Source organism: Oncorhynchus kisutch, linkage group LG13 (assembly GCF_002021735.2).
Source record: "Oncorhynchus kisutch isolate 150728-3 linkage group LG13, Okis_V2, whole genome shotgun sequence".
NCBI lineage: Eukaryota > Metazoa > Chordata > Actinopteri > Salmoniformes > Salmonidae > Oncorhynchus > Oncorhynchus kisutch.
The window spans coordinates 56425442-56450318 of NC_034186.2; the positions used below are offsets into that span (position 1 = coordinate 56425442).

A 24877-nucleotide genomic window follows, 5' to 3' on the forward strand; every position below is an offset into this window, starting at 1 on the left:
CATCAAACCAACACGGGAAGGTTGGAGGAGAGTTTAAAGAACCGCGGGGAAGCCGTCGCCAAGATTAATGCAGGATTTTTATAACAAATTAGTGGCTTAATGAAGTGGATCAAAAAAAGCTGTCTGTGTTTTATTGCATCTAAATTGTGGGGAAGTGGTGTTTAGTTGCCTTGCCTACCTCTGCACATAATGGGTCATCAGTGGCTGTGAGGATTATTTTAACTGGCAAGGCACTTTCCTAGCAGAGCCATTCAACTGATATTTTGCACAGTAAACCAGTGGGGGTTTATAGTTTGGTACATTTTTTTTTTTTTAAGACTACAATATTGAACCACAGCAACTCAACAAAATTAGCAATTTTTTTGGGCTAAGGTTTCAAATAATAGCATTGTTGAAAATATAGGCCTATGTATTCAGCCTATGTTATTATAAATGGAAATTATATACATCAAATACAGATGTTTTTAGGCAAGTTGTTGTTTTTTGAAAAAAAGTGGTTGTCGTATTTATATACTTTACCTTCAGCACAGGCCATTGACGAAGGCCATTGTTCTCCATCTCTCGGTTCGGGGCAAGTTCTTTCACAGCGAACCAGTGGAGGCCGCTCTCAGTCATCTCTGCCTGGACATCTCACCTCCAAGTGTTTCTGGTTCGATCCCTGTGGTTGTGGCTAGGGTTAAAAACATTTGCATCGAGTCTATCATAGCCAATGTAGTAATCCCTGAAATGCATAGTGAAATTATTCAGGTAGTTTGGCAAACAACTGAATTGCAATACACAATGAAGAAATGAGAACAGTCATTTGGCACCATCTAGTGTTCATTTCCAGGTGTCAAAAGAGCCTGCAGATTTGGCAAGCCAGCACGAGCCTATGATACTGTGCCAGATACCAGATTTCATATGATGCATCATTGTGCCCTAGTCTGCCAAAGAACTAATGTACTAAAACATCAAGTAAAACCAGAAACATTTGCTTTTGATGTGCAAGTGTTTATTTCATGTGAATGATAAAACCTTTGGCAGAACTGACAACAGTGGATTTACTATAGTTCCAAATGTCTACTATTTGCAAAAATCAAAGGAACAAAACAAACAGGCAAAAAAAAGAAACCTTCCTTGCATTCAGGGCAGAATAATGCAATTTGGTCATTTTTTTCCCCAGGATTCATTTTCATGGTTAGACCTGGTCTCCCTTACCCACAGTGAAATACAATGAGCAATGTTATGTTGAGAATAATTTAGCTTGACGACACGTTATTGCATACATGCTTGGAATGGGTTTTCATATTGGCTTCATGCTGCGTTTGTTTTTTTGTGTGTGGATTGCTGTGATAAAAGTCCTTGAGCAGAACCCTCAGCTAAAGTGAAACCTTCTTAAAGTTCCAACAGATTTCTAAGTCAAGATGATAGATAACAGCACAAAGATCAAATTCTAAATCCACCAGTGTTGTGCTGTATGGTACAGAATGCTGGAAAGTGACTGACCAGAACAAACAATTCACCTTACACGCAACTTGTCTGCGAAGAATACTCCACATCTGTTGGCCTAATGCATTAAACGCCAACCTCAGACAAACAAGCAATTGCCCAACTCCTTGAGGCTCTGAGACAAACCTAATAGACACCGAAATGCTGATCAACATCAGCAAAGCTAAAGCACAGTGGAGAAGATTTCCAAAGTGCCAGAAGTGGAAAGCCGTTGTTGCTGTCCTATATGCGCCAGACGGCGCGATTTAAAAACAAATCTGTTTTTAATTGTACCTTTATTTAACTTGGCAAGTCAATTAAGAACAAATTCTTATTTTCAATGACGGCCTAGGAACAGTGGGTTAACTGCCTTGTTCAGGGGCAGAACGACAGATTTGTACCATGCCAGCTCGGGGATTCGATCTTGCAACCATTCTGTTACTAGCCCAACGCTCTAACCACTAGGCTACCTGCCGCCCCTGTGCGATGGGGGATGAGTGAATGAAACAACTAGTCACGTAAGGCAGGGTTTGAAGTGGTGACCGGCGTTTCATTGCCACCATTCTGTTTATCATGATCATAACGATCATTAAATGATATAATGTCAATTGGTGCCACACAACCGGAATGTATAGGTCCCATCAGAGACCTTTCCTAGTTAGGCTGGTCCGTGATCTGTTTGTGCCATCTCGCCAACTCTTTTATTCATTGTCACGCCTTGGCAAGACCGCACAAACAGATCTGGGACCAGATTAGCTCATTCCTAATGGCATCGGACTCCACCTGCTTCAGTAAAGAGAAGGGTCATGCTCAAAGAACGTGTGATGTCATAAATGTATGAGTTGCACACATTAGTTGAAGATTGGTATAGTTGGTTGGCTGTTAGTAGCATTTGGTCTATGGCAAGCATCCATGCGGGGCAGTATTACGATGGAGTGTCAGAAAATATGGCTAAACTGACTACTTTATGCATAAGGGAGATAGATATATCTAGAATGTGCTTGTACTGCATGCATCATTTGATAGCCAAACCAAGAGAACAAGCCAATGCAATGGATTATTTCCAGAAGACAAAAGGTAGAATGTTTTGTCTGTGCAATATTCTAATGAATCAGATATCCAACTGCAACAAATCCTAGTTTGAATCTATAATGTTGTTTCAGAATCTAGAAGCATCACTGATCAAACCACTGGTAACAGGTTTATTCTTTAGCTCAATTTTCCAACATGGTATAGCATTATACAGTATGACACTACAGCAACTTTGAGCATAGGTCCTGCACTGGCAAATCAACATGGGGCAGTCATGAATCCATAATCCCCAACTATCCTCTTTTTCAGACACACACGCAGAACAGAAGCAGAAAAAGTGGACACTACAATCCCTTTTGCACTCTGAGGAACCCTGTTTTCTTCAGAATGAATGAAACCAGCAGCACAGTCTTGGGCAGCATACAGGCGGGTGAGTAGTGATTGAGCTTGCCTGCTGCAAGCTTTCTATCTAAATAAGGCCTTGAGAAAGTGTTACCATGTGCGTTTTGGATAAACACCAAGCATTTCTTAGAGACTTCGAACCCATAAGTCTGCACAGGGTTACACAACTATACTGATCCCCGTTACAGCCTATGCAGTTTCTTCTCCTTATCGAGGATTACATCAACGTTTACATTTTTTTTTTTTAAGTACTTCTTCACATGGATGAACCAGCAGCTAAAACAGACAACGATATTACCAAGCTTCCTCAGGTCTCTTGGGACTTGAAGCACGTGAGGCCTCTCTCACTGAAAGTTCCCAAATAACACATACGCTTTTGCTTACGTATACCAGTCCTGTTGGACTTTCATTTAGCCGTTTTTACTCGTGGCAAAGAGTGCCAAACAGCGGAAAACAATGCCTTGCATTCGCACGAAATGTACGAATGTTCCTAGTATCTCTGCATTCAGTTTCCCTTTCATCCTAGCTTTGTAAGCTCGCAGTCCTCCTTACCCTCTGAGCTTCGGGTTCAGCCCTGACTCTTCATTTGAATTTTTAGCTCTAGTCCTCTTCCTGTGATTTTTAGGATCTGGGTGCGAGAGTTATGATTGGTTTACTGAAAACCCCAATCCATTAGTCTTTTCCGCACGATCCCTCCCCATCTTTCTTTTCTATCCTTTCCTATCCTCTCTCCGTCTGTCTATTTGTGTTTAGACAGTGCTCCGGGGCGTGCCGTTGAGTGTCACAGCCTTGGTGCAGGGCGTGCCGGCCGCCTGGGAGCCCGTCCACGGTGTGGAAACACCCACCTCAAACACCTCGTGGATGGCCTTCCGGAAACAGTGGAAGTTGTAGTCTATCAAGCCTGGGGAGAGATACGTGTCAATGAGAGAAGGGCATGAATATATTTTCACTTTGTGATCTTAGAGACTTTGAACATCACTCAGTCGATTACTCCATAAGTCACGTATTGTTGAAACAAAGAATAAGACATGAACAAACCCCTATCAAGATAAACCAATAACGCCCTGTGTGACGAACATCTACAGTGGCAAAGACAAACTAGCCTCTTATATGCGCGCTACCGCCTGAGAAGCTTGAAATTCAAGAGACTCAAGACATGATCACTTCCTTAAATAAGACTGTGCCACTCCTCCATTGGCATCGGCCTGAAAGTCGCGCTTGTGGGCGTGAAGTCACACTTGATCGAGAGACTGCTTAATGCAGTAATGAGGAAGTGCTGGGGTGGATGGCTTGCCTTTGCGCTCAAAGCTCTCCTCTCGGAGGATGCAGACCAACGCCAGGAACTTGGTGACCTCTTTCAGGTAGAGGACTGTGGTGTTGTTCAGCTTGATGATGGCCATGGACTCCTTGTCGTAGGCACTACCACTGCCATCCTCCTTCAGACTGGATCAACACACACAAAATAGAACAGTCAACGTAAGGGAACTCATTCAAATTGAAAGTGTGTTCGATACAGGGCCCTAACATTTCAAACTTTATAATAAGACGCCTCAAACACGCTTATAACAAGGGGTAAAATTATGATTTTATACCATTCAGCTTGAAGTAAAGTGTTGTCACAAAAATGACCACAAACGCATGCATGCACACAGCTGTAAACCATATCTGATAGGAATTCAGTTCTAGGGGACTTACCCATAGATGCAGGAGACATCTATAACCACGTCGATCATGTCACAGCACAGCTCATAAGACTGCATGTCCACCGGACTGCTGTCTGTGGCGATGTAGATCTTACTGACCACGTCGAACAGAAAGGCCTTCTCTATGCCAGAGTTCTGAGGATGGAAGGAGGGGAATAGGGTTATAGGGGAGGAAGGGAAGGAGGAGGGACAGAAACACCATGCACCAAATACATTTTATTTATTTTACATTAACGTATTTTTTAAAATTTTATTATAAAAAAAAAAAATGTTTTACCCCGTTTTCTCCCCAATTTCGTGGTATCCAATTATTTTAGTAGCTACTATATTGTCTCATCACTACAACTCCCGTACGGGCTCGGGAGAGACGAAGGTTGAAAGTCATGCGTCCTCCGATACACAACCCAACCAAGCCGCACTGCTTCTTAACACAGCGCGCATCCAACCCGGAAGCCAGCCGCACCAATGTGTCGGAGGAAACACTGTGCACCTGGCAACCTTGGTTAGCGCGCACTGCGCCCGGCCCGCCACAGGAGTCACTGGTGCGCGATGAGACAAGGACATCCCTACCGGCCAACCCCTCCCTAAACCAGGCGACGCTAGGCCAATTGTGCGTCGCCCCACGGACCTCCCGGTCGCGGCCAGTTACGACAGAGCCTGGGCGTGAACCCAGTCTCTGATGGCACAGCTGGCGCTGCAGTACAGCGCCCTTAACCATTGCGCCACCCGGGAGGCCCGCAAAACGTATTTTGACCGGGATCGAAGAGACTTTGGTTGGTATTATGTTGGTATTAGACAACCATAAAAGCAGTGTATGAAAGGGTCATCAGGGCTGACGATGACACACGTCACAATGTAAGTCACACGCCAGACACCATTTCTGCTAGGGCTGGGAATTGCCAGGGACCTCATGGTTAGGGCTGTGGCGTGCATGAATTTTTGTCAGACGGTTATTGTCATGCACAAGACTTCCAGTCCCACGGTAATTGACTGTTAATGAACAGAAACACGTTTAGCATCTCCAGGCCTGCACACATACAAGCCGCTGATGAGCACCTTTGGAACATCTACATTTTAAAAAGTCTAATAAATCAATTTAATACAGACCCTCCCAATAAATCCATTATTTATTTTAGGCAGGTCTAAAGAAACATAACGATATGAAGAAAATGCATTTCAGAAGAACAGAATGTGAGTTGGCCTACTGTATGTTATCTGGCTATGTGCCATGCCATAGGCAGTAGACTTGTTCATTTAGCAGACAAGATATGCTTAGAAGGCCAGTGCTATTATTTGATTTAATACTAAAAAGAATATAATTGAACTTAGCTGAATAAAACAGAAAGGATATTTTTTCCCCATTCCAATGTGAGTACACATATGAAGTGGCTATGTTGAGCGTAAAAGAGAGTGATCATTTGGAACAGGTCTTATATGCTAGATTCAGAGTTATTTGGCAACTTTAGTTGTGAATGTATACAAACCTTAGAATGTCTTAGAAATCAAAACATATATGAGCTGCATGATGCCCCATTATCAAATGGGCAGGAACAGGGGAATAACGAACGGAGGCCGCTTTCCCGCCAGTTCTTTAAAAGAATCCAACTATGCCGGGTAGGTTACTCTGGTTATTACACACTGCATCAACCACTGTTTGAGGAGCATGCAGCCTCTGTATGCCATGGGCTCTCCAACCCTGTTACTGCAGCTACCCAGTGCTTAATTTGGGAAACCCAAGTGAAATCTGTTGGGATTATCGATAGTAAATTGTTTTCAAAACATATTTCATTAAGCTGACAGTCAGTCTGTCTACCTTAAGGTAGTGTCAGCCTATTGATTTGGAAAATATAAAAACAATTCCCCATTACTAGGCTATACAAATATGCACTATAAATTGTAGGCGAACTCTGTAAGCCACCCTACACATTCAACGAACAGCATCGCCTGAACCTATACGTTCTCTCCCAGACTCAACTGCAGTTTGGAGTAGAGGTCGACCGATTAATTAGGGCCATATAGGATAATTAGGAACGTATAGGTTCAGGCGATGCTGTTCGCTTACAGAGTTCGCCTACAATGCCTGCCTTACATTGCACTCCATGAGGAGCCTGCGTGGCAGGTTGACTACCTGTTAGGCGAGGGCAGCAAGAAGCCAAGGTAAGTTGCTAGCTAGAATTAAACTTATAAAAAACAATCAATCGTAACATAATCACTAGTTAACTCCACATGGTTGATGAAATTACTAGTTTACCTAGCGTGTCCTGCGTTGCATATAATCGATATGGTGCTTGTTAATTTCCAATAGAATCACAGCCTACTTCGACAAACGGGTGATGATTTAACAAGCGCATTTTTGCAAAAAATAGCACCGTCGTTGCACCAATGTACCTAACCATAAACATCAATGCCTTTCTTTAAAATCATTACACAAGCATATATTTTTAAACCTGCATATTTAGTTAATATTGCCTGCTAACATGAATTTCTTTTAACTAGGGAAATTGTGTCATTTCTCTTGCGTGCCGTGCAAGCAGTCAGGGTATATGCAGCAGTTTGGGCCGCCTGGCTCATTGCGAACTGTGTGATGTCCATTTATTCCTAACAAAAGGGCGTAGTTAATTTGCCAGAATTGTACATAATTATGACATTGAAGGTTGTACAATGTAACAGCAATATTTAGACTTAGGGATGCCACCCGTTAGATAACACACGGAACGGTTCCGTATTTCACTGAAAGAATAAACGTTTTGATTTGGAAATTATAGTTTCCTGTATTGGACCATTTTAATGACCAAAGACTCGTATTTCTGTGTGTTATTATGTTATAATTAAGTCTATGATTTGATAGAGCAGTCTGACTGAGTTTCAAACGTCACTCGCTCTGAGACTTGGAGTAGTTGTTCCCCTTGCTCTGCATGGGTAACGCTGCTTCGAGTGTGGCTGTTGTTGATGTGTTCCTGGTTCGAGCCCAGGTAGGGGCGAGGAGAGGGACGGAAGCTACACTGTTACACTGGCAATACTAAAGTGCCTATAAGAACATCCAATAGTCAAAGGCATATGAAATACAAATCGTATAGAGAGATATAGTCCTGTTATAACTACAACCTAAAAGTTCTTACCTGGGAATATTGAAGACTCATATTAACAGGAACCACCAGCTTTCATATGTTCTCATGTTCTGAGCAAGGAACTGAAACGTTAGCTTTTTTACATGACACATATTGCACTTTTACTTTCTTCGCCAACACTTTGTTTTTGCATTATTTAAACCAAATTGAACAGGTTTCATTATTTATTTGAGTCCAAATTGATTTTATTTGATGTATTATATTAAGTTAAAGTAAGTGTTCATTCAGTATTGTTGTAATTGTCATTATTACAAATAAATAAATATATAAATATAAAAATATATTTATTTATTTTAAAATCGTCCGATTACTCGGTATCGGCTTTTTTGGTCCTCCAATCAGTATCGGCTTTTTTGGTCCTCCAATCAGTATCGCCTTTTTTGGTCCTGCAATCGGTATCGGTGTTGAAAAATCATCATCGGTCGACCTCTAGTTTGGAGCGCAGCATAAGGTAACCAGTCCATCCAGTATGCATAATAATACAGTCCACACTCAAAGGTGATTACCAGAGTATAGGCCAAACCAATTGGGTACCAAAGAGTTCTTAAATTCGTTTTTTCTTTTTCATGTTTTTTTGCAGTGCATAATATGCGGCGGGCTATGTATTGTATAACGGCAAACATTTTATATCTCGGGGTTGTCGGGCTCACGTTTAATATGGGTGTTTTGAATTAATCGTCACCGTAGAAAGCGCTGTCCAAATCATTGTGTTAAGGCTTTGAACAACATCTACAATGACCATGTTTTCCACTCAGTTCCAACCTGTTGTTGAACTTCTTCCTTCAAAATTGATCAATTACAATGAGGTGCTTTCTAAAAGCATGATACTGTTTTGATGAAAAGTGTTTCATGTGATTTTCAATGGCATTTGCATTGATATCAGAGCGGTTAGAGGGTCAACAGAGCCCTGAGTACCAGGCCATTAGGACCTGATGGTCATTAGCGAGTTGGGTACTACGTACCAATGCATGTCCACAGTGAATAAGTGGAGATTACCGTGACTCAGCGGTCACGTGGAATTTGACTGTGGTCAGGACTCATGACTGCCGGTGTGGCGGTAATAAGATCACCACAACAGCCCTACTCATGGTACAATATTATCACAATACTTTAGTGCCGATACAATATGTATTGCAATTCTCACGATTCTACATGTAATGCAATTCTCACGATTCAACATGTACTGCAATTCTCACGATTCTAAATGTACTGCAATTCTCACGATTCTAAATGTACTGCAATTCTCACGATTCTATATGTACTGCTATTCAACAATGAGATTTTATTGTGATTCGATGTTCCACACATATTGCTGCAGAGGGACAAGAGGGAGCCATGAGGAAACAAGTTTTGATCAGACATAGAAATAAAAGTGCTGAAAACATTTGTCTCCCTATTTAAAAAGAAGACAGAGAACAAGCTATGAACAATACTGGAGTTTTGGTGCAGGTACAGCCAAGTAGCAGGGAGGGACTAGCTGAACTCGTCCAATGAGAAACATTACTTTCCATTATCCGTTGAAAGAATGTTATGGTGTACACGAATTAACACAATCTAGATAAAACAAATGAAAGAAATGCAAAAAAGCATTCAAATCAAACAGCGAGAACTAAATCAAGAGGGAATTTGGTACTTACGGATATAAAGATGTTTAGAAGGTTTTCCAGTGTTGGCAGCTGTGGGATAAGCTTCTGAACCACTTTACTGAAGGCCTCGAATATTGAGTGGTCATAGATACTTGTCAAATAGAAACTGAAAGATATAGAAAAGAATGGGAAGTTACAGTGAGGGAAAAAGTATTTGATCCCCTGCTGATTTCGTACGTTTGCCCACTGACAAAGAAATGATCAGTCTATCAATTTAATGGTAGGTTTATTTGAACAGTGAGAGACAGAATAACAACAATAAAATCCAGAAAAACAGATGTGAAAAATTTTATAAATTGGTTTGCATTTTAATGAGGGAAATAAGTATTTGACCCCTCTGCAAAACATGACTTAGTACTTGGTGGCAAAACCCTTGTTGGCAATCACAGAGGTCAGACGTTTCTTGTAGTTGGCCACCAGGTTTGCACACATCTCAGGAGGGATGTTGTCCCACTCCTCTTTGCAGATCTTCTCCAAGTCATTAAGGTTTCGAGGATGACGTTTGGCAACTCGAACCTTCAGTTCCTTCCACAGAATTTCTGTGGGATTAAGGTCTGGAGACGGGCTAGGCCACTCCAGGACCTTAATGTGCTTCTTCTTGAGCCACTCCTTTGTTGCCTTGGCCGTGTGTTTTGGGTCGTTGTCATGCTGGAATACCCATCCACGACCTATTTTCAATGCCCTGGCTGAGGGAAGAAGGTTCTCACCCAAGATTTGACGGTACATGAGCCCATCCATCGTCACTTTGATGCGGTGAAGTTGTCCTGTCCCCTTAGCAGAAAAGCAACCCCAAAGCATAATGTTTCCACATCCATGTTTAACGGTGGGGATGGTATTCTTGGGGTCATAGGCAGCATTCCTCCTCCAAACACGGCGAGTTGAGTTGATGCCAAAGAGCTCCATTTTGGTCTCATCTGACCACAACACTGTCACCCAGTTGTCATCTGAATCATTCAGATGTTCATTGGCAAACTTCAGACGGGCATGTATATGTGCTTTCTTGAGCAGGGGGACCTTGCGGGTGCTGCAGGATTTCAGTCATTCACGGCGTAGTGTGTTACCAATTATTTTCTTGGTGACTATGGTCCAGGCTGCCTCGAGATCATTGACAAGATCCTCCCGTGTAGTTCTGGGCTGATTCCTCACCGTTCTCATGATCATTGCAACTCCACGAGGTGAGATCTTGAATGGAGCCCCAGGCCGAGGGAGATTGATAATTATTTTGTGTTTCTTCCATTTGCGAATAATCGCACCAACTGTTGTCACCTTCTCACCATGCTGCTTGGCGATGGTCTTGTAGCCCATTCCAGCCTTGTGTAAGTCTACAATCTTGTCCCTGACATGCTTGGAGAGCTCTTTGGTCTTGGCCATGGTGGAGAGTTTGGAATCTGATTAATTGATTGCTTCTGTGGACAGGTGTCTTTTATACAGGTAACAAACAGATTAGGAGCACTCACTTTAAGAGTGTGTTTAAAAATATAACAATTTTCGTGGTATCTTGTCTCATCACTACAACTCCCGTACGGGCTCGCTCAGGAGAGACGAAGGTCGAAAGCCATGCGTCCTCCGAAATACAACCCAACCAAGCCGCACTGCTTCTTAACACAGCGTGCATCCAACCCGGAAGCCAGCCGCTCCAATGTGTCGGAGGAAACACTGTGCTGAGACAAGGATATCCCTACCGGCCAAACCCTCCCTAACCCGGACGACGCTAGGCCAATTGTGCGTCGCCCCACAGACCTCCCGGTCGCGGCCGGTTGCGACAGAGCCACCAGAGTCTCTGGTGGCACAGCTAGCGCTGCAGTGCAGTGCCGTGCCCTTAAACACTGCGCCAACCGGGAGGCCCAATCACAGCTCCTTAACTGTATAAAAGACACCTGGGAGCCAGAAATCTTTCTAATTGAGAGGGGGTTAAATACTTATTTCCTTCATTAAAATGCAAATAAATGTATAACATTTTTGACATGCGCTTTTCTGTCTCTCACTATTCAAAGACACCTACCATTAAAATTATAGACAGATCATTTCTTTGTCAGTGGGCAAATGTACAAAATCAGCAGGGGATCAAATACTTTCCCCCCTCACTGTAGCTATAGGCTTGCACAGGTTAGGACTGAGTTGATGACTTAGTTCCTTGTGCGCTGTAATTCAAGTAAACACACAAAGTGAGACTGGATCATATCACAAAACAGTAGGGAACATGAGAAACAGAAAGCATTTCTCAGCTTTAAAAACACACAAAGATAAGCCATCACTTAATAATGACCATGATGCTACATTTTGGGACAGTCCAACTGCAGAATTGAAAATATTAGCAACGTATTACAAAAGCATTAAGGTAGCGTAACATTTTAAAGAATTCTATAAAAACAGTAGTGATTGTAACTTCATTGTCCCAAATTGAAAATTGGGAAACTTGAGACCGCAGTTCTAACCAACAGATCCAAAGACTTCGCACAGAGATGTCTTTGCAGTGCAGAGAACAGAACAGAACACAACAACTCAACTCAACATGACATCCCTCCTCCCAGCTTCACTATAAATCCACCATTGATCCAACTGTCTGGCGTGCACCAACAGCAATCTCACCTTTCATAAAATAGGCCTACATCTCAAGAAAGGAAAAGCGCACAGCCCGATTGAAAAACCTAGTACTGGAAAGCTGCAGAGCGTGTTTGAACCTGTTTGTCTTTTCATAAAACTACTCGCTAGGCTCAGTATCATTAATGTATAAAGGGCCTAGGCCAATATCTGGGAAATTATCATCAGGGCATGTGATGATATCCCCCATCGAAAACAACCATTTCAGCAGAATTCAAATTTGAGGCTATGGTTTCAATTTCAGAAGAGAAAATGTCAAACATTGAAGGCAGTATAAGCGTAACGGTACATGATATATAGGCGACATGTAATCCTTCTGATCCTTTAACAAAGACAGTTTGCACCATGAACACTCGCTGTGGTGTTTGTTCATTAAGAGGCCGGGGTGGAATCTGACAGTAATGCTCAGAGTATGACAACCATGGGCTGGAAGTATACAAGCAAACCCTATGATCCAGGACCACACACTGACAAGTGTGCTTTTCATTAATATGTTACTGCCCCACTCACAGTCAAATGTTGGACCAAAACAAGGGACGTGTTTTGCCCCACATCGCGGCAAATATTTTCATCCATGTGTTGTGTAAGGCAAGTAATTTCTGGGAAACCAATCTTACAAGCCAACATTCCTTATGCAGAGTGAGAGAGCTTTAACAGCTAGGCTAACACTAACACAAAACTACCTGGATCTATTTTCACTGTATCAACATCAGTGGAATCACAAGTGTGATCTGATTCACTCAGATTTCAGCCATATTCCAAAACCAATCATGATATATAGAAAATAATCAAAGTGACAAGAGGCCACAAGGAATGACTTGGATGCACAGATGACTAGCTTATGTTGTGAAAAAAAGATGGCTGACCAATGCTAAAACTGCTAACATTTTAGTCAAATGCACATCACCTGAACTCCCATGAGGTCATTGCTGGGTTGAACAGTAGAAAAAAAATAAGAGAATTAGGCCTACAATAGAATACTAACCAACAATAGCAAGGTAATAAGCTGAGAAGGCGAATTAGTTTAGTGTAGCTGCTCTTTCTGTAGGCTTTCAATGCTTTTCACTTGGCATACTGTAAACTCAAAAGGGGAGGATTAAAGGGACGGTTAGATTTTCTGAACTATCCCTTTGAGGGTGAGTGTCTGCGGATCTACCTGAGGTGAAGCTTCTCTAAGCTGGCGTCTGCCAGGTCGTCGTTGGCTCTCTGGTGGATGTCCCTCTGGGTCTCGATCTTGTGGTCGTCGGAGAGGCCGTCCACTTTGTGGATGAACACCTCAAAGTTAATCTCAGGGTTGACCCTGTAGGCCCGCGACACGGTGAGGTGGAGTCTGCCCAACGCCTCCACATAGTCATCCTGGGCAGAAAGAAGATCAAAGAAGAACACAGAACAAGTGGCTTAAAACAAAGTAGTGTACAAGTGTGCCTAAAAAGTAGACTACATGCATCTTGCTGCCTGCATGCACATTTCCACGTCCATACTATCCAACATGCATAACACAATCCCCTACGCTCATATATCCTACTTGACACAATCCCTGTGGTGGGGAGAGTTTGCCAGAATTCCTGGAGAATTAAGCTACTTTTTAGATTAAAGCAAATCGAAGATTTCAACATAACCATCATAATACTACAGATTGCGAAATCTCAGAGTCCCACTGCAAAAGTGAGTGACAACATTGGATGTGTTGAGAGCAAGCTTGTCAATTTATTTCCCTGCGAATTCTGCATCTGCACTGAGAGATACTGAACGCTAGTGAGATATGGAGTGCCACTCTGCCTCAGTACAGTGGCTTGTACAAACACATCCTAAATTTAACTCAGCTGGAAAAGTCTTAATAAACTGGCAAAAGGATACAGTAGGTTTGTTGGACATACAACACCTAGGACACGTTAAGTGGTTACAACCTAGTTATACCGCACAGATAATTGACAACAGTAACGGGATAATCCACCCACAGAAAGAAAAATCATGAAACTCCTGACAATTTGGTAATAGCCTAGGTTCTATCAGTGGGTAAAATAAAAATTTCCCTCATGATTTAACTTCTAAGTGGTCCGTCTGAAATCAGGAAATCTTGTAGGAACACGTCATAGCTACATGGTTCTCGTCACTGGAGATATGGGATAACACAATATGACACTTCATTACGCTTTTATAACAATTAGGCCTACCTGCACTCCAGATCTCCAAATCAGCCAATAGATGGTATGGGCATACTTGTCTAGAACACATACATCCATTTAAAAATCATCATGACAAAGTATATACTGTTTTTTTTCCCCTTAGATGTTCTCAATCTAAACAGTGAACCAAATTTATTCAACTCAGTTTCTCCTTCAAGTACTATATTGCAATGTGCCCTGTGTGTCTGTTGGAAATGTGGGAAAGGGCCGTTATTGCTATAGCAACGTACTCTGTACTCACTTTGGGGAGAGGCAAACTCTGTGAGAGACGCCTAAATTGATAGTGCCGTTTTAGGCAATTTTACAGCTGGCTACTTCACATGCTGATATTGACTTTGGTATTATTGTGTGTAGCTATGTTTGCTAGCTAGCCAGCCAGCTTGCCCAGAGAGAGTATTGCATTGTGGGTTTTGTAGTTGACAAGAACTGCAACAGACTTGCGCAACAATTTTCACATTGCTACCAACCTTATAAATGACAAAATTAAACATTTGTTCACAAAAAATAAAAAAATAAAAAGGTTAAGACCAATTCCTGGATTAACAACCTTATCATTAAGGTTGTGCGAAAACACCAGCAATGTGGACACGGTGTCCTGTTGCGGGTTATAGGAATGTGACAAATGGACAATTTTTCTTAATGTTTAAACGGCAAAACAAAAAAATCCATTAATGCAATAAAAAAAAAATTAAAAGTCAACTGTACCTCAATTCCACCATGCAAAGTTTGCATTTCCTTCTCAAAGTGTTGCCATACAGGACTTCATTGTTGTCCCTTCCCTTTTTTACGAACTGTTACTATGATGACGTAGTGGTGGATAGTTGACACCAAATTTATTTATTCCTTGATTCCTTCCACGTCGACTCCCATTTCTGAGTGTCAAGATTCGATTCAGCTACAAACACTTGCGTGATAGCGAGGGACGGAGAGAAGGGCACAATATAGGCAGGTCGGCCACCAGACAAACAGGTAGAACTGTGCACAGAACTGTATCTCACAATGGAATGCTGTACCTCACAATTTCTTAGCTTGCAATGTCTCACAACTTCAGTAAAGCAGGGCCTATCATCAATGAAAAGGCTATGATATTGAGCCAGATGCAACAGTTCGCTCTCACAGTCACACACAGTATACGCACGGGTTCACTTCACGCTGTTCACAGCGAGGTAGCAAGGGCACCAAAACAGCAGAGAAGTTGATCCTCGCGTTTCAACCCTCCTAGGGTTGACCTAAACTGCCCTACTATGCTGTTACTTTGTTCATCTAAGTAAAAAATAAATAAATACACCGATTTTCGGTTAGGGATTTTTCTTACATGCTGACCAGACACGTCGCAAAATGCATTTTGAAATCCATGTTATTCAATTATTGCGCCAACGAGCGTCTGCGATGCCAAGGGCTAAAATAGAACTCATTTCTATTTCTGACAGAGATCGCGCTGAAAGGCCTGCCTCTCCCATCTCCTCATTGGTTTATAGAAGCAGGTACCCATGTGCCATCTCCTCATTGGTTATACCCAAGTGGGTGATTGTAAGACGAACTGTTTTGCCGGTGGTCGTGGTAATACTATGAAAGTGTAGATGCCGATCACCATATAAGTTCAAAGATGAAAAGGGCTGGAAGGAGGAGAGATGACTAGAAACAAGTCGGTTGGCCGTTCTGTGTGTGGATTAATTGTCGGAGTAGAGGACCTTGTGCATATCAGGTAAAATAACAACTCAATGTTTATATCCCAGGACAAATTAACTAGCAACAGCAAGCTAGCTAAATAGGACAAATTAGCTAGCATGTGCAAGCTAACTAGCTAAATTGCCATACATGTTTAATGCTTTTTGACCTGTCCCCAAATTAATGACATTGGTTCAGAGTTTGTTTTGATATTTTAACCTGCGTGTCGTGATCGCGATTGGTGTAGGGGGACAAAATAAATGTATGCACGATAGCGCACAGACGCAGCCGATTTGGGTTCCGTGTTAACGTTAAGGATGCCAATTTCCTTTAAATGTTTTAACGTTCACACCCCTAGTTCATTAGGCACCAAACGGAAGAAAATTGAGTGAAACAGGGGGGGGGGGGGGGGGGGGACTACCTGGACACGTCCGATGAGAAACGCTCAATTTCGTATTCCATTGAAAAATGTTTGAAAGCATTTTTCTTTGCCTGCTCTACTAAACACAAACCAGAAAAATAGAAGATGTAGTGACACTGGTAACTCCTTTCAATGTGATCATTAAATTGAGATAAATGATAAATGGCCTCCCTGATTAAATTAGCTTTGATTTAGATCATGGTTAAGATCACTTTGTTCCAGCAGTTAGGATAACAATGTGCACTGTCTTCAGAAAACATCTGTGACAATCAATTGTCTTTGAAGTGTTGGGTCATTCAACATTTCAACATCAGAAGCTTATCCTGTGCTGCAGAGTAGAAGTAGTCTAGCCCACACTTATATCATCCACTTCTCTATAAACACAAATTACATGTATAAACTATACAGTTTAGTCAGTTTGAATACATTTCATTTAAAGACCATAGAACAGGTTCAGACATTACCCATGACATGAGTATTCTGTTAAAATGCTGTGGTCTGAAGGGCTTTTTCCCCTTTCTAGTAATTATATTTCTATTTCATAATTTATCAATTATGGTGTTCAACATGTCAGTAAGTCAGTCAACCATTGATTTTTTAATACACATTTTCACCTGTGCGTCAATGACGAATATCAAAGCACCCGTGCCTCTGAAGATCATCTCGTAGTCAAAGGTGGGGTCGAAGAAGTCCACTTGACCCGGGAAGTCCCAGATCTGGAAGTTGACAAATGAGCTACTGGAGATGTCGTCCTTGTAGATCTTGTTGGTGCTCTCCAGGAACAACGTCTCGTTAGGAGACATTTTGTGGAATACCACCTGAAACAGGAAATTAGACAGTGCTGTAAAGACAAAATGACAACACCTAGACCTACTGCTTCCTTCTCAAAAGACCAAAGAGAGACACTCCATTTTGAGAGTTTGTAATAGTAACTGGGGTCACTACTACCAGAGGAAAAAGCCAAATCACATGTTTTGGAACTAGCAAGAGGCTTAAGGGAAGAACGTACTCTGCGGCTCAGTATTTAGGGTCATGGGTTTAGATGGGCCTTCAACAACAGTGTAGCTCTGCACAACCATAGCCTATGAATGAAAATATATGAGAAAAACACAAATAAATCATGTAACTAAATACTTTGGCGCCCTTAGAAAAACACGCTCTGGTACTTTGAGACTAGAATAATTTTATTTTTTAAACCTCTCGCCTGGATGTGTCAATGTGTAGTTCATACATGCATAATATGAGCAGAATTACTGTTTTACCTCAATTTGCCACCACATGTGGGTTACTTTCAGAACTACTGGCTAAAAAGTAGGAAAAAGTACCAGAAAGTGTTGTAAGTCTTGCATCTTCTACTACTGAAGCAGAAATACCTTCAGATTAATTTCAGGTTACATGATTTCTTCCTCCTTGTATCAAATGGGTGAAGGCATTGCCCCCAACATCTTAACAAGAATGCAAAAAAGTCTGCTACAAAACAACTACATCTAAAACTAGCAAACAGGGATGGAAAATGTTTATTCTAATGAGTGAAGTTATTTGGTGCATCTAGAATTAATTGCATTTCCCTGGAAAGAGCATAGTTATTGAACCATAAAAGTGATAATATGACTTGTAAAATGTGTGGCTGTAGCTCTGCTGTCATGAGTGAGGTTGTTTAGCAATATAATGCTGATTGCGAGTGTCTCACAAGATCTGGAACGCCAAAGAGATTTTAGACAGGCAGACAGTCACGTGCCCAATCCATACAAGTGATCACACCGCGCACGAGTGCCGAGCAGGAAACATGTTTTCACCTGATAAATGATCAACAAGTAACCTAGCAAACGTTTATTTTACATACGGTTGAATTAATTGTATGTTGTTTGCACTCGTTAGCTGAACCAACTAGCCAGCTCACTGGCTAACATCAATTGAAATAGTTGGCTGAACCTCCCTAGAAACAGTGGTGGAAAAAGTACCCAATTGTCATACTTGAGTAAAAGTAAAAGATATTGTAACGATAAAATGACTCAAGTAACGTTAGAAGTGAAAGTCACCCAGTAAAATAGTACTTGAGTAAAAGTCTGAAAGTATTTGGTTTTAAATATACTTAAGTATCAAAAGTAAATGTAATTGCTCAAATATACGTAAGTATTGAAAGTAAAAGTATACATCATTTCAAAATCCCCTATATTAAACAAACCAGACCGCACCATTTTTTAAATTTTTATTTACGGATAGCCAGGAGCACACGCCAACACTCAGACAACATTTACAAATGAAGCATGTGCGTTTAGTGAGTCCGCCAGATCAGAGGCAATAGGGATGACCAAGGATGTTCTCTTGATAAGTACCTTTAATTGGACCATTTTCCTGTCATGCTAGCCATGCAAAATGTAACGAGTACTTCTGGGTGTCAGGGAAAATGTATGGAGTAAAAATTAATTATTTTCTTTAGGAATGTAGTAAGGTAAAAGTTCTCCAGAATATAAATAGTAAAGTACAGATACCACAAAAAAAATACTTTAGAAACAAATTAATTTTACTTAAGTACTTTACACCACTGCCTAGAAGAAAGAATGCAACACCACGGAGGTTTTAAACCAGACCATCTCTGTAGATGCTAGCTATGCTGAAGTGTTTGCTTGCATGTCATGTAGCAGTAACTTGCTATTCAGACCAGGATGACATCTGGTCTTTCACATAGAAGTAAAGACTGGCGTTCAGAATGGATGCATGTTACTATATTAACCTCAGGAATGTTTAGAAGTTGTGGCAATGTTAGCAAGCTATCACAATAACTGGTGATGATAGCTATAGTTGCTGATTGAACTCAAATAAGGCGTTATGTAAAGACAGATTAATCATGTCCGCCGACATCGCTTCCTACCTTCTGTATTGACGACTTGCCACTTCTTCGCAAACCCATTAACAGAATTCTAGGTTTGCTGTCAGATGGAGTTGGGCTATCCTCGATGTCGGCCTCCTCTTCTCCATATCCAAAATCTTTGGGGAACGAGTCCGCAACCCCGTAGCTGTCTGCCAACGGTTCCACTTCGTACTGAATCGACATTTTGACCCAACAACTCTCGCTTCCCCAATCCCCCCTCACCCTATTAGTTTTACGCAGTCCTGCTTTTACCGACAGATCCTTCCACACCGCCCATAAAACGTAAAATACAGTTTAAATGCATCAATTATGCCAATGTTACTTGCAAATCCAGAGTGTGTTGTAATATTCTCCCTTATCCTTTAGATCTTCGGGTCCCCTATGTTTCCCTTTCGCCGAAAACCCTGCTCTTGAACCACCTCCGAATCTAATTGGATGATGTACATAGGATGCGAATAATAATTGGATAACCAGGGTGTCAATCTGTCGAGACTGGTCCTACCCTTGTCAGATGTTTTGCAGTCAGCTGACCAAGTAGACTAGTGCCAGAGAGGAAGAAACGAAGCGAGAGGGTCAATTCCCGTCAAAATATGTCCCCGCGGGAATACAGTGATATAAGCAGACCGAACTTAATTTAAACACGATCAAAAATTAGACAGATAAGCAGACCGTCTGCCTTCGCGCCAGTTAGTGCGGAGACAAGAGCATCTCGTCATTATATACAGTATCTCTGCTAGTGCACAGGTTTGTTTTGTGACCTTTCACCTGGAGTTATTTTGGCTGGAAAGTTATAGTTTGACTGATTTATTTTGTTTTGACTGGGGGGGTTCAATTCACGATGGATGTATCTCTTTGAATCATAGTAAAATTGTACAATCAATGTTATTCCAGTATTTCCAGTATTGTTTTCCATCTGTGGAATGAATCCACATTCAATCAAAATATAAAGTAGCACGCGCTCCAGCAGGTATATCTCACTGGTCACCCCCAAAGCCAATTATTACTTTGGCTGCACAGGTGTGCCTCTCCTTCCAGTTCTCTGCTGCCAATGACTGGAACGAACTGCAAATATCTCTGAAGATGGAGACTCTTACCTCCCTCACTAGCTTTAAGCACCAGCTGGCAGAGCAGCTCACAGATCACTGCATCTGTAAACAGCCCTTCCAACTACCTCATCCCCATACTGTATTTATTTATTTATCTTGCTCCTTTGCACCCCAGTATCTCTACTTGCACATTCATCTTCTGCACACCCTACCATTCCAGTGTTTAATTGCTATATTGTAATTACTTCGCCACCATGGCCTATTTATTGCCTTTACCTCTCTCATCCTACTTCATTTGCACATGCTGTTAATAGATGTTTCTACTGTATTATTGATTGTATGTTTGTTTATTCCATGTGTAACTCTGTGTTGTTGTATGTGTCGAACTGCTTTGCTTTATCTTGGCCAGGTCGCAGCTGCAAATGAGAACTTGTTCTCAACTAGCCTACCTGGTTAAATAAAGGTGAACTTAATCAAATAAAAAGTGAGAACTGTCTGTGAAGCCTACAAAATCACCAGCAGAGGGCAGAAAAAGACAGTACAGAAAGTATTTCAATAAACTACACTGCGCATGCTCTGAGCCCGAGCGCGCTTGTGTTGACGTCAAGGCTAACAGGGAAACCTGTCTGTTTGCAGGCAGTGAGAGTCGTAAGAACCTCAGTTAGCAGTAAAAGTTTAACGTTAACTTCATAATGGCACACTACAGAGTAAGTGGACTGCATAATAATGTTTTACATTGGCGTGAGTAACGATGTAGTGTGTAAAATACAACAATGGCATTGTAAAACAACCAGGAGAGTTTAAAGTTTTCCCACGCGTTAGTGTGCTAATTTAGCGGATTTAAACTCCAATCCACCGTGAAGGAATTTTCTGATGAATTTCACCAACTGATTGGAGCGGAGACCAGGCTTTGTGGAATGTAGCCTCAACTTACACCGATTCTCTCAAGGTCAATACTTAAAAAATAAATAAATATGAAACGCCCACCTTGTACCTATGTTTGTCCTCTGTAGTTGCGTGACTTTCTTTGTGTGCTAAAATGATACTTTTTCAATAAACGGTAATCAAATACCACAGGTACAGTCAAGTCAGTTTCCAAACCCAGAGTCACAACATCGCGAGACTTCCAAAAAAGCTTGCGAAACAGACCAAACCAGGCAGGTCGGGGTTTGGGATGTAAAAGTCTATTGTTTGTAATCTATGTATGCTTGTGTTCCCTCATGTGCTTTATGTATTGATTTGAAATTATTTTATTTTTTTAATTAAGATTTTTAAAAATTAAAAAAAGTTTGGGATGTAAATGAGATGAGTGAAAATGTTTTCCGTAGTTAATTTTCTTGAAATCTAAAGGCACAAGCTAGATTCGAGCCAATATCGTAAGTAGTTGAACATGTTATTAGTCCAATTTCGTGAAAGTCACAAACTGGCACGTTTTAATTTTCGTCAAAAACAACTTTATATCAAAGGACTGCCTTTGGGTTGATGGGCTGCACATGCGCAGTTCAGCGTGAGACGAACGTTCGACCCGACAACGTATTTCTACGCATGCGCTAACGTCACCATGAAGTCGCCTACAGTGTGATGGAGATTTCAATTGACGGAGCAGTGTTTAGCTTATCTTCATATTGTACTGCCTTTGGGGTAATATTGATACCACCACGGACTGTTTCCTTGTTGAGATTCAATTAGCACATGCGCATTTGCGATGAGTCACCATCATAGAGCAATGAGCAAACACTCGGTTGTTGTATTTGAATGAACGTATATTGAAAAGTATGGATTTAAAGCAAACAAAGCCACGCTAACATGAGTACACGTTTTATAATTTAAAGTATTGACCTTGGGCGAATCGATGTAGTCTGAGCTAGATTACCACAAAGCAACAAACTTCACCATGGAGTTTAGTCCATTACTGGCTGGCTAACTTAACCTGTAGCTAGATAGTTTATTACCGAGGTACAATACTCAGTTTGGATGTTTTTTTTTTCTTCAGTACACAGTAAGGAAGGCTATAATATTTATAGCAATCACACTAGTCCCATTTAAGCTTGAATTAGGTTATTTGGTGGAGTCATTGATTAGAAATTACTGGGCAGGTGAAAGCTATGTGGTGAAGCCCTTGAGTTCATCTGTTCAATCATGTTTTATTAACAGTGATTACATCAAGGGAGGTATGAATGCACAGGGTCTTGTTCCTTCCCTTTCTTGGGCAAAATGGTGCCAGCAAACATCTAGCAGCATCATGGATGAACTAGCTAATTACTGAACCCTGAATAAATTGGAAGTAAAAAATCAAATCACATTTTTTTGGGGTCACATACACATGGTAAGCAGATGTTAATGTGAGTGTAGCGAAATGATTGTGCTTCTAGTTCTGACGATGCAGTAATATCTAACAAGTAAACTAACAAATTCACAACAAGTACCTTATACACACAAATGTAAAGGGATGAGTAGAATATGTACATATAAATATATGGATGAGTGATGGTGTGCAGCATAGGCAAGATGCTGTAGATGGTATAGAATACAGTATATACATATGAGATTAGTAATGTAGGATATGTGAACATTATTAAAGTGGTGTTATTTAAAGTGACTAGTGACACCTTTTATTAAGTCCATTTATTTAAGTGGCCAGAGATTTGAGTCTGTATGTTGGCAGCAGCCTCTCCATGTTAGTGGTGGCTGTTTAACAGTCAGATGACCTTGAGATAGAAGCAGTTTTTCAGTCTCTTGGTCCCAGCTTTGATGCACCTGTACTGGCCTCGCCTTCTGGATAATAGCGGGGTGAACAGGCAGTGGCTCATGTGGTTGTTGTCATTGATGATCTTTTTGGCCTTCCTGTGACATCGGGTGGTGTAGGTGTCCTGGAGGGCAGGTAGTTTTTTTTTTATATATATATTTTTTAACCTTTATTTAACCAGGCAAGTCAGTTAAGAACAAATTCTTATTTTCAATGACGGCCTAGGAACAGTGGGTTAACTGCCTGTTCAGGGGCAGAACGACAGATTTGTACCTTGTCAGCTCGGGGGTTTGAACTCGCAACCTTCTGGTTACTAGTCCAATGCTCTAACCACTGCCCCCGGTGATGCGTTGTGCAGACTGCACTACCCTCTGGGGAGCCTTGCGGTTGAGGGCGGTGCATTTGCCGTACCAGGCAGTGATACAGGCCAACAGGATGCTCTCGATTGTGCATCTGTAGAAGTTTGTGAGTGTTTTAGATGACAAGCCAAATTTCTTCAGCCTCCTGAGGTTGAAGAGGCACTGTTGCGCCTTCTTCACCACGCTGTCTGTGTGGGTGGACCATTTCAGTTTGTCAGTAATGTGTACGCAGAGGAACTTAACTTTCCACCTTCCTCAACTAATGTCCCGTTGATGTGGATAGGGGTGTGCTCCCTCTGCTGTTTCCTGTAGTCCACGATCATCTCCTTTGTTTTGTTGACATTGAGTGAGTTATTTTCCTGACACCACACTCCGAGGGCCCTCACCTCCTCCATATAGACCGTCTTGTTGTTAATCAGGTAATCAAGTATCATTTGTCTCAATGCCAATGTGTCTACAGGCTTCAGAGTCCAAACGAGAGCAGTTTCAAAGATACCTGGAGAAGGCTGGCGTCCTTGACAGCCTCACCAGTGGTGTGTTTATTTCGAATATTTCATTAACTTTAATTGTTAATTTTATTTGACCTACGCAAATTACGAAAACAGCTTGTGCCTTTCCTTATTACAGTGCTGTTGGCATTGTATGAAGAGACGGAGAAACCCAACAATGCGCTTGAGTATCCTTTTAAAAATGTTTGCTCTGTTTTTGTAATGAATATTTCCTACATAATGTAGACTATGTATAGCTATGTTTTTGGAAGGTGATGGAACTCCACTGAGGCCCCTCCTCACATTCAGAGTCTGACATTTCTGTTGCCTTTAGTGGTATAGCAACCCGGCGTGCTCACACAGATGACAGAACAAGTGTTGACTGTCACAGCTCATGATGGGATGCTTTTCTAAAATATAAAAAATTACTCATTTTCAATGACAATAAGGTTGAGAATGAGTTGAATTCCTCCCTCAGCACACTCATTTCTTTAATAAGATCCAGTTTCCTCAAGCAACACTTGGGTGTGGCTGGCCAGGAGTCTGCAGACACTGAGGCACTCCAGCAGGACCTAAGAGACATGAGGCAGAGGTGTGAGCTGCTGGCCGAGGAGAACAAAGGACTCAAGAACAGGGTAGGCCTGCCTATGATTATTTTTCATTGAGTGTGATGATCTGTACATGGTAGGCTTGAACTTTTCAAAACTAACAAAATAATAGAAGCTCTGTTTTTACACACTTCCTTAGCTTCAACGCTATGAGCCTACACAAGAGGATGGAGCTGCCGACTAGGATGTGCCTCGGCTTTATTGAAGTAATTCTGTTAGAAACTCAAGATTTCTATGGCAAGTCGAAACCAACAACTGGAGGCAAGGGATTTTATTCACCTCTGTTCTTTTCTTTCTACTAGGTTTAAGTATTTAACTTAATTTGTATATTTGATATATTGAAAAATAATAGCTTTTGTCCTTTGACTATCTCCCCCTCATAAAAGCAAACCCCCTTTTTCTGCTTTCAGTGTACTTAACCTACTGTACACCAATGCTTTGTATCTAGTAAACAAACATTAACGAAATGGTGTTTTCCTTTTTAATCACGTTCACATATTTGTT

General features: G+C 41.4%; 2 protein-coding genes across 3 annotated transcripts; one reads left to right on the forward strand and one right to left on the reverse strand.

The window, feature by feature from the left end:
- Window positions 1–969: 969 nt before the first annotated feature.
- rragca (Ras-related GTP binding Ca) lies at window positions 970–21294 on the reverse strand. The gene is made up of 7 exons (XM_020498252.2): window positions 19127–21294; window positions 16869–17072; window positions 13136–13335; window positions 9370–9484; window positions 4597–4739; window positions 4196–4344; window positions 970–3802 (listed from the first exon to the last, which is right to left on the reverse strand). Exons 1-7 carry the CDS (start codon window positions 19307–19309, stop codon window positions 3651–3653), a joined length of 1146 nt encoding a protein of 381 aa, XP_020353841.1. The 5' UTR covers window positions 19310–21294; the 3' UTR covers window positions 970–3650.
- Window positions 20756–24840, forward strand: LOC109901486 (c-Myc-binding protein-like). 2 transcript variants are annotated; one of them, XM_020497483.2, is made up of 5 exons: window positions 20756–20879; window positions 23738–23810; window positions 23905–23953; window positions 24271–24400; window positions 24513–24840. In XM_020497483.2, exons 1-5 carry the CDS (start codon window positions 20865–20867, stop codon window positions 24555–24557), a joined length of 312 nt encoding a protein of 103 aa, XP_020353072.1. In that variant the 5' UTR covers window positions 20756–20864; the 3' UTR covers window positions 24558–24840. The 2 variants fall into 2 exon arrangements, with proteins under 2 accessions (XP_020353072.1, XP_031642460.1); XM_031786600.1 differs by lacking the exon at window positions 20756–20879 and adding an exon at window positions 21739–21813.
- The last annotated feature ends 37 nt before the right edge of the window (window positions 24841–24877 follow it).